The sequence below is a fragment of the Orbicella faveolata genome, unplaced genomic scaffold, assembly GCF_042242905.1.
Source record: "Orbicella faveolata isolate gen_17 unplaced genomic scaffold, um_ofav_v1 contig_2, whole genome shotgun sequence".
Classification (NCBI taxonomy): Eukaryota; Metazoa; Cnidaria; class Anthozoa; order Scleractinia; family Merulinidae; genus Orbicella; species Orbicella faveolata.
Window position 1 is genome coordinate 7,072,501 of NW_028301547.1, and position 14,952 is coordinate 7,087,452.

The 14,952-nt window shown below is 41.7% G+C and overlaps 2 protein-coding genes across 2 annotated transcripts; both read left to right on the plus strand.

Moving 5' to 3' along the window:
• The first annotated feature begins 1,815 nt into the window (after positions 1-1,815).
• On the plus strand, positions 1,816-8,225 carry LOC110048811 (uncharacterized). The gene has a single exon (XM_089289240.1). The coding sequence runs from the start codon at positions 2,439-2,441 to the stop codon at positions 7,755-7,757; it is 5,319 nt and encodes a 1,772-aa protein (XP_089145366.1). The 5' UTR covers positions 1,816-2,438; the 3' UTR covers positions 7,758-8,225.
• A 3,796-nt stretch (positions 8,226-12,021) lies between these two features.
• Positions 12,022-14,116, plus strand: LOC149111754 (visual pigment-like receptor peropsin). Its single transcript, XM_089290801.1, has one exon. The coding sequence runs from the start codon at positions 12,022-12,024 to the stop codon at positions 13,222-13,224; it is 1,203 nt and encodes a 400-aa protein (XP_089146927.1). The 3' UTR covers positions 13,225-14,116.
• The last annotated feature ends 836 nt before the right edge of the window (positions 14,117-14,952 follow it).

A 14,952-nucleotide genomic window follows, 5' to 3' on the forward strand; every position in this document is an offset into this window, starting at 1 on the left:
CGGCTTCATGTATTTTTTTCAAGTTTTGATTGGTTGACTAGATTGCCTGTGTTCTTTGTGATCTGTGTGAGTGATTTCTTTGGTTTTGGACAATCAGTTGAAAACCGCTCTTAACTCTCTTTATGCAACTTGACTTAAAACTATTATTCATAGTACGGAATGACAACTTTCCTCTGTTAAAGGCTCTTTGTTATTATTTTTAACAGGATGCCGGCCAACACACCACAGGTCGAAAAGAGCCCAGGAAATAGGAGACGGTATGCTGTTAGTGTATATTTTTTAGGGGCATTTTGCACACTTTTTTAAACCGCTCTTCGTATCGGCTACATGTATTTGTTTCGAGTTTTGATTGGTTGATTAGATTGCCTGTGTTCTTTGTGATCTGTGTGAGTGATTTCTTTGGTTTTGGACACTCAATTAAAAACCACTCTTAACTCTCTTTATACAACTTGACTTCAAACTATTATTCATAGGACGGAATGACATCTTTCCTCTGTTAAAGGCTCTTTGTTATTGTTTTAGCAGGATGCCGGCCAACACACCACAGGTCGAAAAGAGCCCAGGAAATAGGAGACGGTATGCAGTTAGTGTAGATTTTTTAGGGGCATTTGCACACTTTTTTTAACCGCTCTTCGTATCGGCTACACGTATTTGTTTCGAGTTTTGATTGATTGACTAGATTACCTGTGTTGTATGTGATCTGTATGAGTAATTTCTTTGGTTTTGGACACTCAATTAAAAACCACTCTTAACTCTCTTTATACAACTTGACTTCAAACTATTATTCATAGGACGGAATGACATCTTTCCTCTGTTAAAGGCTCTTTGTTATTGTTTTAGCAGGATGCCGGCCAACACACCACAGGTCGAAAAGAGACCAGGAAATAGGAGACGGTATGCTGTTAGTGTAGATTTTTTGGGGGCATTTTATCCAATCAAGTTTCAAGCTTAAGCCTATTGTTCACTCAGTTTTTTATTAAATTTTATATTTCTTGGTTCTCTCTTGTTGACTACTTGAAACATGCAAAATGGATTTCCATAGTCTGTTACATGCTCTCTGGGAGAAAGCTAAAATATTAAACTCACGTCTTAGCGAAATTGCAGATAGTAATCACGTGACTCGTTTAGACGAATCGCTTGCGAACGAAAATATTTGCTGGATTGTAACGACAGTTATTGGCATTTCCTTTGCTTGGACTCATTTACACACTTATTTTTACCGCTCTTCGCATCGGCTTCATGTACTTTTTTTAAGTTTTGATTGGTTAACTAGATTGCCTGTGTTCTTTGTGATGTGTGGAAGTGATTTCTTTGGTTTTGGACAATCAATTGAAAACTTCTCTTAACTCTCTTTATACAACTTGACTTAAAACTATTATTTATAGGATGGAATGACAACTTTCCTCTGTTAAAGGCTTTTTGTTATTATTTTTAACAGGAGTCCAGCCAACACACCACAAGTCGAAAAGAGACCAGGAACTACGAGACGGTATGCTGTTAGTGTAGATTTTTTAGGGGCATTTGGAGACTTTTTTTTAACCTTTCTTCGTATCGGCTACATGTATTTGTTCGAGTTTTGATTGGTTGACTGGATTGCCTGTGTTCTCTGTGATCTGTGTGAGTGATTTCTTTGGTTTTGGACACTCAATTGAAAACATCTCTTAACTCTCTTTATGCAACTTGACTTACAACTATTATTCATAGGATGGAATGACAACTTTTCTCTGTTAAAGGCTCTTTGTTATTATTTTTAACAGGATGCCGGCCAACACACCACAGGTCGAAAAGAGACCAGGAACTACGAGCGGTATGCTGTTAGTATAGATTTTTCAGGGGCATTTGCTGACTTTTTTAAACCGCTCTTCGTATCGGCTACATGTATTTGTTTCGAGTTTTGATTGTATATGAACAATTAGCATTTGATTGACGTTTGATTTCGTAATTAGCATTTGATTGACGTTTGATTTCGTAAATACCTTTTGATTGACATTTAGCCGCGTAACCGATACGGTCAATTGACCTTTGAGCTTGGATAAGTTAGTTTTCTGTCGCAGATATTTTCACTGTGAACGCCTTCGTTGCTGACCTGTTTCGCTGACCCGTTTTCTGCTGTTTTCAAATCTGTTTATCTGTTGCCTGACCTGGACAAACCGCAAAACAATCTGATTGGACATCGTCAAAGAAGTAAGTTTAGTACTGTAACTCAGGCTTAAAACAATGTAACTTAGGTTTGCGTTTATATTCCGATCGTCTGTTTGGTTTCTCAATGGAATTTTGTATTACCTCTTTAGATCGAATAATCTTGAATCCTGGAATAAATTATACGATTGGCGTAGCCCAATTAGATTGTCTGCTTGGTTTTTTACGGAACCATTTCATTCGATTTCTTGGCTGGATGAAGAAAACCCCTGCGCTGATCCACAGAAACGCACTCGGTCATGGATGAAGCGGCGGTAAAACAAGCCAAGACCGACCGACGTACTGCCAAATCGAACTTTACACGAGTTGGAAAAGCGTTGGTACATGCAGTTGAGTACAAAAGGCCTCCGAATGAGGTAAGACAAGCCATAATTAAGCTTCAGGGAGCGTATGAGAACTTAGTGGCTAAGCATGAGGATTATGCCAAGCACATCGAAGATGATGAAGCGTATGAAACTGAAGAAAAATGGCTCTCTGAATGCCAAGAAATTTTCATGAGGCTAGAAGTAGACGCGAAAATGTTCATTGAAAGTGTTGAGCAGTGTGGTTCGAAAGATTTAGCTGAGAATGGTGATTTAAGTAAAGGAAAGGAGAGCGCTTTAACCGATGAAGTACCGGGTAATGAAGGAATTCCAAATATGCAGCCTCCAACACCTAGCCACACCCCTGGAATGACAAATATTCAACCAATTAGCCAAACACCCCCAGAAATTAACGCCGGAAAAGTTGAAGGCACTTCAGATAAAGAAATTAACAGTGTTCAAAAGGCCGATGACAAGCAAAATCCCGCAATAAACAAAGAAATCACTAGTGATAAAGGTCAAGCTGGCGCGTGCACGTTTAAGCTCGAAAAACCAAAACTACCTGTTTTCGCTGGGAATGTAAGAGATTATGCAATTTTCCGCTCTGACTTCAAACACGCAATAGAAGCAAAATACACAAAGAGAGATGCAATAACGCTCCTGCGTACATGCCTGAGAGATAAGCCGCTAGAACTGATCAAAGGTATCGGAAGTGATTATGACGCCGCCTGGGAATATCTGGACTCGATCTACGGCGACCCGAGATTTGTGTCAGACACTGTGACCCAGGATATTGTCCAATTTAAAGCCTTGCAGGAAGGGGAAGATGCGCGATTTTGCGACCTGGTACATCTAGTCAAGAGATGTTATAATACCCTGAAAGAAGTTGGTCTCCCTAGTGATATGGACAACAGCCATATGCTTTCCATTATCGAACAAAAGATGTGCTCTGACGACAGAAAGGTCTGGGCGAGAGATCTGGAGAGAGAAAAGAAGCCTGCTACCCTGGAAGCGTTGATGAACTGGATGAACGTGGAAATGAAGTCACGAATGCGTGCCACAGCTCCTATCAGAGTGGGCTCATCTGGAAGACGCCACGTGAATCACTACACATCTAATGACGGCAAACCTGTCTGGCACAAATGTTGGCTGTGCAAAACTTCATCCCACTGGCCCGATCAATGCCCGAAGTTTACAGCTCTCAGCATTGATGACCGTATCGCAACTGCAAAGGCAAATCACCTGTGCTTCAGCTGTTTGAAGAGGGCCGGAAGGGGACACACTGTAGATAACTGCAGGCGTAAACAACAGTGCGCAAAGCTGGAGAATGGAATGCGGTGTCCACAACATCACCATCAGCTGCTTCATAAGAGCAATACTGTCAAGATTAGCGTCGCTACATCAGTCAATACGAAAGAAGCTATTCTCCCTGTACTCTCCGCAAACATCGGCAGCGCTAACGGCCTATTTAAATGTGGAAATGTTCTTCTTGACTCTGGCGCTCAAGTAAGCCTTATTCGTCAGGATACCGCAGAAACTCTCGGCTTGAAGGGAAAGGATGTTTCCATAACAATTACTAAAGTTGGCGGGGAGGAAGAGTCAATGAAAACCAAAGAATACAAAATTCAGCTAACCTGCATAGACACCGGCAAGCGTTTTACCGTTAAAGCAATCGGCATTCAGAGCATCAGTGATGAAATCCCAACAGTGAAAACTTCGCACTTACCGGAGCTTCTTGGCCTGCCTAATACGAGATTTCGCCGCGGCAAGGGACATGTGGACCTGCTAATCGGTATTGATCACGCACATATGCATGTTGGTGAAACGAGACAAGTGGACCATCTACTAGCTCGCAAGTCGCCACTTGGATGGGTAGTTTTTGGAGGAAAACCAGAGCAGATCTGTGACATAACCAGCATATTACACGTCAAGTACGCCTCACCAATAGACTTAACTGACTTCTGGACAACAGAGACTATGGGTGTGGCCGTGAAACCCTGTGTCTGCGATGCAGACAAACTGTCTGAAACAGAAAGAGAAGAAGCTAAGCTAATAGAGGAAACATGTATCAAAGTTGGAAGTCAATGGATGATTCCATACCCCTGGAGAAAGGACCCCACCCTGCTCCCAGACAACAAAGATTTGGCAATGAAACGCCTAGAGTCAACAGAACGACGCCTGAAAAGAAATCCTGAACAAGTCGAAGCCTACTGCAAAGAGATGGAAGAAATGGAAAGCATGAAGTTTGCGCGAAAGCTGTCCAAGGAAGAACAAAACGCGTATCAAGGACCTGTTCACTACATTCCTCATCACGCCGTGCTGAGGCCAGACAAGAAGAGCACTCCAGTTCGAATTGTTTTCAATTCATCTTCTGTATTTCAAGGACATACTCTGAATGATTACTGGAAGAAAGGTCCCGATCTTTTAAACGGCATATTTGGAGTTGTCTTACGATTCAGAGAGAAGAAAGTCGCAGTTATGGGAGACATCTCCAAGATGTATCATAGGATCCTAATTCCCGAGAGGGATCAACATGTGCATCGCTTTCTATGGAGAAACATGGAAACGGACAGAGATCCTGACATCTACCTCAAAACTGTTCTCACATTTGGGGACAAGCCTGCACCCGCTATGGCGCAAATAGCCCTGAGGAAAACAGCTCAAGAGAACAAGGTAGACTACCCAGAAGTAGCTGAAGTCCTCACAAACAACGTGTACATGGATGACATCTGCGATTCTGTAGACACAGTACATGAAGCCCGAAAATTAACGACAGATATTGACAAGGTCTTGAAGACTGGAGGATTCAAAGTTAAAGGATGGATTTCCAACGAGATGCTTGAAGAGAAAGAAAACAGTGACACAGAGAAGGAGATGAATCTATTTCAAGGAAACGAGGAGAAAGTCCTGGGAACCCTGTGGAACTTTCGAACAGACGAGTTCTACTTCCGAGTGAGGACAGAGTTGCTAAAGCTAGACGACAGACCAAACCCTGTGCCTTTGAAGATGACGAAGAGAATGATCTTAAGCCAGGTGGCTCGAATTTACGATCCGATTGGATTCGCTGCAGCATTCATAATCAGGGCGAAGATAGGGCTGCAAAAACTGTGGCAGTTGGGATTAGACTGGGACGATGAGGTACCAGTCGCAGTTCAGGATCAGTGGATCTCTTTGTTCAAAGAAATGAAAGAGTTGGACAATGTGTCCTTCGAAAGATGTTTAACTGCAGACAAAGCCGTGGATCCGCCAATGCTGTGTGTTTTCGCTGACGCATCGCAAGACGCATTCGGAGCATGCGCCTACCTACGCCAAAGAAAGGATGACACTTACTCAGTCAAGTTCATCGCAGCGAAGTCCCGAGTAGCACCGCTGAAACAGCTCACGATCCCGCACTTGGAGCTACAGGCAGCCGTTCTCGCAACCCGCCTAGCCAAAACCATTCAGGAGGAAACTAGGGTACAGTTTCAAGATGTTAAGTTCTTCACCGACAGCACTATCACCTTGGCCTGGATTCAAAGTCCGTCTCGCAGCTTCAAACCGTTCGTATCCTCCAGAGTGGGAGAAATTCAGAGTAACTCAGATCCAAGCCAGTGGAAGCACATCCCCAGTGAGGATAATGTAGCTGACGACCTGTCACGAGGGATCTCTGTTGATGAACTGCAGGGCAGATGGATGAATGGCCCGGAGTTCTTGTACTTACCAGAAGGTCGGTGGCCGATTAAGATCGCTTCGCCAGGCTTAGATGAAGACATGGAACGTCGACAAGCACGGATACTGACCGCAGCTGCAACGCAGAAAGCTAAAGATGCGATCGATCCGTCCAAGTTCTCCAGCTGGAGAAAACTAATCCGCGTGACGGCACGTATACACAGACTAGCGGTGAAAATACGACTGAGAAAATACGACCAAGACGGAAAGGAAGGACCGCTGGCCCCTGAAGAGCTTCAGCAAGCAGAGATTTACTGGATAAAGCAAGCACAGTCAACCTTGCACAGCCGCCTAGAAAGAGGTGATTTCAAATCTCTCAGCCCGTTCAAAGATGAAAACGGAGTAATAAGAGTTGGAGGAAGAGTGGACGAAGCTATCGTGTCATATGAGACAATACACCCCGCCCTTCTTCCAAGTGACCACTGGATCTCTTTGCTGGTAACAAGACACGCCCATCAGCACGGACACACCGGGGTGGCAGCTACGACAGGCAAGACCAGGAGAAAGTTTTGGATCTTGAAGGCGAACAAGTTAAGCAAATCTGTGAAATTCAAGTGTGCATTCTGCCGTGAATTGGCACACAAGGCTGAAACGCAACTTATGGCAGACCTCCCTGTTCTCCGCTTAGCACCAAACACGCCTCCGTTCCACTATACCGCCTGCGATTACTTTGGTCCTTACAGCGTAAGAATCGGGAGAAACAAGACGGCTAAGCACTATGGCGTCATCTTTACCTGTTTAAACACAAGAGCTGTCCATCTGGAATTAGCAGTTGACCTAACTACAATGGAGTTTATGCACGTCCTAAGAAGATTCTTTTCAATCAGAGGCTACCCGGCAGTAATGCTAAGCGATAACGGTTCACAGATGGTTGGTGCTGCTAACGAACTGAGAGAGATGGTGGAAGGTCTAGATGCCAATCAATTACGTGAGTTCTGCGGGGAAAAGAAAATTCAGTGGATCTTCACTACACCAGCTGCGCCACACCAAAATGGATGTGCAGAAGCCCTTGTAAAGAGCTGTAAAAAATCACTTAAGATAGCAATTGGCGAGCAGCTTCTAACGCCTTTTGAGCTGTACACCTGTCTTTTAGAAGTTGCAAACTTAGTGAATCAACGCCCCATCGGTCGCATTCCCACTGATCCAGATGACGGAGCCTACCTGTGTCCGAACGACATGCTCCTTGGAAGAGCAACACCAGAAGTACCACAAGGTCCGTTCAAAGACACAAGAAACCCACGCAGACGAGTGGAGTTCGGGCAAAAAATTGTCGACTCGTTCTGGAAGCGTTGGACTAGGGACGTATTTCCTGTCCTAGTACCGAGAAAGAAGTGGCACGTGGAGAAGCGAAACGTACAAGTTAATGACATAGTAACAGTCGCTGAGCAAAATGCAGTAAGAGGCAAGTGGGCAGTGGGCCGAATAATCGAAGTTTATCCTGGACCAGATGGACGAGTTCGTAATGTTAAAGTCAGAACAGCCACAGGAGAGTACAGCCGTCCAGTTACAAAGATTGCAGTCATTCACCCTGTAGAAGGTGACGACTGAACGAACAGCTGATAAGATAAGGACTACGCCCTTATCGGGGCGGAGAATGTTCCGTTAATATATGAACAATTAGCATTTGATTGACGTTTGATTTCGTAAATACCTTTTGATTGACATTTAGCCGCGTAACCGATACGGTCAATTGACCTTTGAGCTTGGATAAGTTAGTTTTCTGTCGCAGATATTTTCACTGTGAACGCCTTCGTTGCTGACCTGTTTCGCTGACCCGTTTTCTGCTGTTTTCAAATCTGTTTATCTGTTGCCTGACCTGGACAAACCGCAAAACAATCTGATTGGACATCGTCAAAGAAGTAAGTTTAGTACTGTAACTCAGGCTTAAAACAATGTAACTTAGGTTTGCGTTTATATTCCGATCGTCTGTTTGGTTTCTCAATGGAATTTTGTATTACCTCTTTAGATCGAATAATCTTGAATCCTGGAATAAATTATACGATTGGCGTAGCCCAATTAGATTGTCTGCTTGGTTTTTTACGGAACCAGATTGGTTGAATAGATTGCCTGTGTTCTTTGTGATTTGTGTGAGTGATTTCTTTGGTTTTGGACACTCGATTGAAAACTTCTCTTAACTTTCTTTATACAACTTGACTTGAAACTATTATTCATAGGATGCAATGACAACTTTCCTCTGTTAAAGGCTCTTTGTTATTATTTTTAACAGGATGCCGACCAACACACCACAGGTCGAAAAGAGCCCAGGAAATAGGAGACGGTATGCTGTTAGTGTAGATTTTTTAGGGGCATTTGCAGACTTTTGTTTCCTGCTTTTCGCATTCGGCTACATGTATTTGTTTCGAATTTTGATTGGTTGACTAGATTGCATGTGTTCTTTGTGATCTGTGTGACTGATTATATTAATTTGGTTTTGGACACTCAATTGAAAACCTCTCTGAACTCTCTTTATATAACTTGACTTAAAACTATTATTCATAGGATGGAATGACAACCTCTTTTTTTTTTTTGTTAAAGGCTCTTTGTTATTATTTTTAACAGGATGCCGGGCCAACACGCCACAGATAAAAAAGAACTCAGGAAATGAGAGACGGTATTCTGTTAGTGTAGGTTTTTTAGGGGTATTTTATCCAATCAAGTTTCAAGCCCAAGCCTATTGTTCACTCGATTTTTTTTTTTTATGTTTTATATTTCTTGGTTCTTTCTTTTTGGCTACTTAGTGCATTTAAACTGGATTTTCATGGTCTGTTACATGCTTTCTAGCAGAAAGCTAAAATATTAAACTCACGTTTTAGTGAAATTGCGGATAGTAAACTCACGTGTTAGGGAAATTGCGGATAGTAAAGTCTATGCCCCTATCCACACCCTGTCATGGGTATGATGTCTTTTTTTAACTTGATGAACTATTTTAAAATGACTTCTTGAATGCGTCAGGAAACGTGGATACTACCAGAATACCAAACGTAGGCCATGCTTAAAACATAACCCTTCCTCGTTCCCAGGACTTGGGGACTGTTAGCGAGATTGAACATCACCATTGAGGGTAAACGTTTTGATCTTTGTTGCTTGTGCTCAGGTAGTTAACTCATGTATGCTAAAGGTCTTTTTGAGTGATGTTCTTTAAAAATGCCCTTTATTTTGATAATTTGGATAAAAATTCCACAGGCCTGTTTTAGTACCTTCCTCTCCCCCACCCCAGCCCTTGTTTTCTTTTTTTTATTAAATAGTTTTGTTAGCTAGTACTATTTTCATGATTGCCTCTTGTGCTAGTGTCTTCAATGTGCGTATCTTTTTTCAGATGCGTGCTTGTGTAGTGATGTCTAAATGACGCCGCTGCTTGACCTTTACGACTCTGCACAACCTTTGCATGCTACGTCCGTCCATGCTACGAAAGGCTCTTTGCGGTTACAGCAGGACAGGCAGTTTGCTGTCATGTCACGAGCGAGTCGTGCACACGAACTGCGTTTCTTGTTATAAGAAAAAGTACAATTATAATGTAACGCCTTTAGGACCCCAGCAAACTTCACCCTACCCTTCGTGGACCATGTCAGGAAGACGCTGGACCAGGCTCAAAACAAGAACTAGAGTAACACACAAATAGACGCCATTTTGTTATGGCTGTGTTCTGTTGCATCATGAGGAATTTGCAAAGACAACATGGCTTCCTGACGAGGGCTTCCGTATTACTGAACATGACAACGAAAAACACTAAAATCTATTTGGTTACACTTTAACAGAACACTTTAAATATGAGCACAACTGTAGAATAAATCACCGCCTACTAAGTGAATTTAAAATAACTTCAGTAACTAGAAAACCAACGGGAACGCAACTTTCTGGAAGTAACCTTTGTTTTCTTGGAAAATTTTCAAGTAATTGCATCTAGTAGATCTAAGGAATTTCTTTCTCGCGTCCATGAACTGACTTTTTGAGCCAAACCGTGCTAAGTTTGACGATGCTAAATTCAGTGGCATGTTAATATTTAGTAGCAAGAGCAATTAGTATCTTAGTTAGTTAGTATCTTACTATCTTATTATCTTAGTATCTTATTAGTATCTTAGTATCTTATCTTAATTAACATCTTAGTCTGAAAAGCCCCGTGGGGACGAGCCAATATAGTATGTATGTATGCATGCATGCATGTATGCATGCATGCATGTATGCATGCATGCATGTATGCATGCATGCATGTATGCATGCATGCATGTATGCATGTATGCATGTATGCATGTATGTATGTATGTATGTATGTATGTATGTATGTATGTAGTTAAATTAGAGTAGTGTTCAGGGCTATCTTTGTAAATAGTGGATGCGGCCCAATTCAGTGTTCAGTTTACCTTGAGCGTCATCTTAAGTTAATTGTTTATACTCGGAGAAAAGTTGGCATGCTTTTTGACTTCCTAACGAAGATAAGATTTTTTTCTGCGAGAGGTAGCAGTAAAGAGAGATTCATATTTTTTTAAAAAAATTAATTCGTATACTATAATATGTCGTAAACTTTTTTCTCTCTGTCAAGAGAGGTTTTGTGTAAGTATTCAAATTACTGCAGTGTACATATCATGAGGATATCAGTATAAAGCTTTTTTAAACATGTTCAAAAGCCAGGATGCGTTACTGTCAGAAACCGTCAACTGAATATGTAAGGAATACTAAGATTACATAGTGATAGTACGAGGCTCAAAAGACTCTTAAAAGTGTCAAATAGTTGCTTGTAAACTAAACGTTTCGGGCTTGACCCTTCTTCAGTAGGTGGAGTGATCGAGCCACGCCATACAAAAAACTACGCGTACGCATGCACGGAAAGCGCGCGCACGAAGTACAAAGTAAAAAAGGCGTGCTGCGACAAATGAAAACCATTGTTTTAGCGCGCATATGTGTAATAAGTTCAAAGAATTTATTATAAAAACATTCGTGTTTTGTTGTTGTTGTTGTCCAGATGGCCTGGGTTCGTTGATGGCCCACTAGATTCCAAATGTAACGTTATTGGTAGTTCTGCGATTTTATATGAAGACTCTTTTAAGTTTTATCTTGCTTCTTTATTATCGAAGAGATTCGGCTGAATTTTAGGTATATTTGCTGTAATAAATATTAACACGAAAGACTTGTCAAGTTTTTTTTTTTTCTGTTGTCCATCTTGACCTGCTGTTCCTTTGTTCTGGAGACAATTTGTTCTCTGAGTGGGATATGTCTTTCATTTCCAAAAGCGATGTGATCAACACGGTCTTTATCATCCTTAACGTATGAGAACATTGGAGAGACAAAAGAAATTATTATTTAGCTCATTGTATCGATGTTGTGCCAAATTCTTACAACCATTACATAAGACAGGTATGGATATCGAGAAAAAGAATTCATATTTTGATCTTGGCGATAAGTAAGTTAGGAAATGTTACTTTACTGCATCATGTGATCAATCAGCGGTTTACCCAAGGAATAGCGAAATGTTGATGGTTTAAATTTTCTAGTTTATCCGGTAAGTGACCACTTAAAGGGACACAGTCAGCTTTGGGACCGCGCTGACCTAGACAATAGTTTTTTCACTACGAAATAATTTCACGTCGACCTGAAATCAAAGTACATCGAGAAATCCGCTTCAATCTTCGCAGCGTTTTGCTTGATTTTCAGTCGTTTACTGAAAAACCTGTTTTTGAGTGCGCGTTTGCTCATCCTATGATGTTATTTTTAACACATTTGGTTAAAAAACAGTTTGGATCGCGTCTCTTTAATATGCAAATTAGCTATGAAATGATATCTAATGCGCATGTGCGCCAGCTGATTGTGTCCCTTTAACATGATCCGACCTAACTACGGACGTCAATTGGGTAACATTTCACCTTACAGTCCTTTTGGGGCGATAAAGTTTGTATTCAAAGATCACGCATGGCAGTTCACAGGAAACACCCAAATGATGGTCGCCATTCATTACAACCAAAGGCTTAACACAATCACCAACAAGCTAATCGAGAATCTGGCCTTCACAGGCATGTTCATAGTATCTCTTCACATGCCCTTCTGGCTTATCAGTCTCCGCTATGGACGCTGGGTATTTGGCCATGCCCTTTACCAGTTGGTAGGTTTATCGCAGTTGATATTCGGCATCTCGTCGCTGTTCACCATGACAGGAATCGCCTTCAACCGCTACTTTAACATAGTAAGGCGAAACCTGTACCTGAAATATCTCTCCACTAAGAAGACCACTTACTTCATGATCCTCTTTGCATGGGTGGGTCCCACAATCGCAACCACACCACAGCTCTACGGCTGGGGCAAGATCGCCTACCATGATCTCTTTTCTGACTGCACTTGCGTATGGAACCTACCCGACGTCTCTTTCATCGTAACACTTTGCGTAATGACCATTTTCCTCGCGGCTGCCATAATAACGTGGTGTTACTATACTATTTACAAAACGGTCAAGGCCAGTGCGCAGAGGATGCTGGGACATGCTGCCAAGAACAACGTGCGAAGTAATGCGTCTACCAAAACAAGCGAAAAAACAGAGACAAAAGTCCTCAAGACCTCGTTTGTGGTCGTGTGTGTTTACATGACGTGTTGGACGCCTCTCTCTGTCATGGGTTTCATCCAAGTGTTCGGAGGAGAGAGTCCACGCGGGGCCCACCTATTTGCTTACTACTTCGTGTTCTGCAGCAGCCTCACCAACCCCTTCATATACGGTATCATGAACCCGCAGTTCCAGCAGACCTTCACAAAGATGCTTCGTATACGAGTCAACGATGTGCAACCTGTCTCCAGCCGTGTAAACGACAACGGAACGAGAAGCAGCCCGTTGGATGGCCACCCAATTGAAGATATACCAAGCATATCCATACAGACGGTTCCAGTGTTTCGAATCCAAAACCAAGTTGAGACGACCTCGAGCCACAATGCCACTGACAAAACCGACGCGTTGGTGAATAGTTTGCCTGAAGATGAAGATAGCTCTAACGCACCTGCAAAGCCCTTGATATTGAAACGGGGCCAAGCTTGGAAATGATGAATAAACCGCTCCATATATAGGCTAAATTTTTGGGTTTTTTGGAATACTTTACTTTATTTAATCTCTTACATCAATTTTGATACCATATAAACTTTTTTTTATTTCTTTTAGTAACAAGCTTTAAAAAAGTGTCGAGGAGTCTGTGACGAGCAGAAATGCATGAATCAATAGACCCGCTTCAAAGGCCATTATAGTATCTTAATGTTGAATGCTTGTTTCACATCTACTTGGTATTTGACAACTTATGGAACCGAGATTATTCTTACCTGCCATCCTTTTCTTCTGCTCGCCCACCTTCACTAGCAAGGTATCAACTCATTCTTCGGGTTCTTCGCTCTCCATCATTCACATCGCGATATTGCTAGAAGTTTCTGAGGAGGCGCGCTTTTCCCGCTGTTTTTCATGTCTCGCAGGTTGTTAGAACTAGGTGGTGAGCAAATCAATTATTTCCCAAAGCCGAAGACAAATCACGATATTTAGCGGTAACCGACTTCAATAATTGTTTATCATTTGATTACCACGTTTATTTTTTCTTGTTTTAATCACTCTCTGACAGCTCAGCGAAGCGATCTGCCATTTTTCACACAGTTATGCGTTGGGAGACTATTATTTCTGAGCAGTTATTTACAGGTCACGTGGTGAGCGCTCGGCCGATGAAAAGAAAGAAATGAATCGACTGATAATTGTTCTTTCATGCAGAAAATGTTACTAAGTTAAATTTCTTGAGATCTTGTAATTACACCTAGCTAATTGTTTATTTTTGCTGGAATAACCCCAATGTTACAACAAGCAAAGTGAATCATTAACTGGCTACACACCTAAGTTCTGACTGCCACATATGCTATAGTTGGATCACTATATTATACTTGAGCATAAACACTTACAAAAATCGTAAAGAAGGCTTTATTATCTTACCATTGAACCTAGTGTATTGTATTTAGGAAAACGTCATTTTATGTCTGCATGTCTAGAGCAAACGCGAAAGTGCGTTTTTGGGAGTATTTGGAGATCCTCTTCAAAGTTTGGCTCTTTCCATTCAACCAAACATTGCGGAGCCGCAAATGGTACGGTATAATTTTCTGGGAAAATTTCCTAATGCAATTTTAGAAAGAATCAGCAGTTTCCTCTACGGAACTGCCGACGTTAAAAATTGACAATGCCTTTGAATGAGACTGAACAGAAATGACTTGGGGTGGTTCGCATTATTTGAAAAAGAAACAGTCAATAAAAATATCAATCTTCATAGTATTTACAGTATGGTAGCGTCAAGATGCTTTTGTGCGCTGCAAAAATCTAGTTGGACAAAAGGACGACATTTCACAGTCCTTGTTCATACATGACTCAACTGTAAGCAGCTGAAAAACATTGTTTCCTTGCAATACCCTGAAGGACAATTTCCTACCCGGCTTCTCTTTTGATCGTCTAGATTCTTGGACTAAGATTTTCACTAATTCAACTAGACGTTGTTTTCCTTTCCGACAATTTCCAGTGGATTATCTCTTTCCAAACATAGTTACGGCATATAGAGACCGAAAAAGATTTTAACAAAGAAAATTTCAGCGTGAGTAAGATTTTGACCGAAACTGGTATTCATGTGTTTCTTTCTTGAGGGTTTCACTGAAAATTCTTCCCGTAAGCCAGTTTCGAACTTCTTGAAGCTTTTAAGGTGCTGTGATCGAACTGAGATCGTTGAACCTGCGATACCTTCGGAAAGGAAGCCAGAAT

What these genes read in the sequence shown, in the direction of transcription:
- LOC149111754 (XM_089290801.1), top strand. Translation starts at nt 12,022, where the DNA reads ATGATCCGACCTAACTACGGACGTCAATTGGGTAACATTTCACCTTAC.
- LOC110048811 (XM_089289240.1), top strand. Translation starts at nt 2,439, where the DNA reads ATGGATGAAGCGGCGGTAAAACAAGCCAAGACCGACCGACGTACTGCC.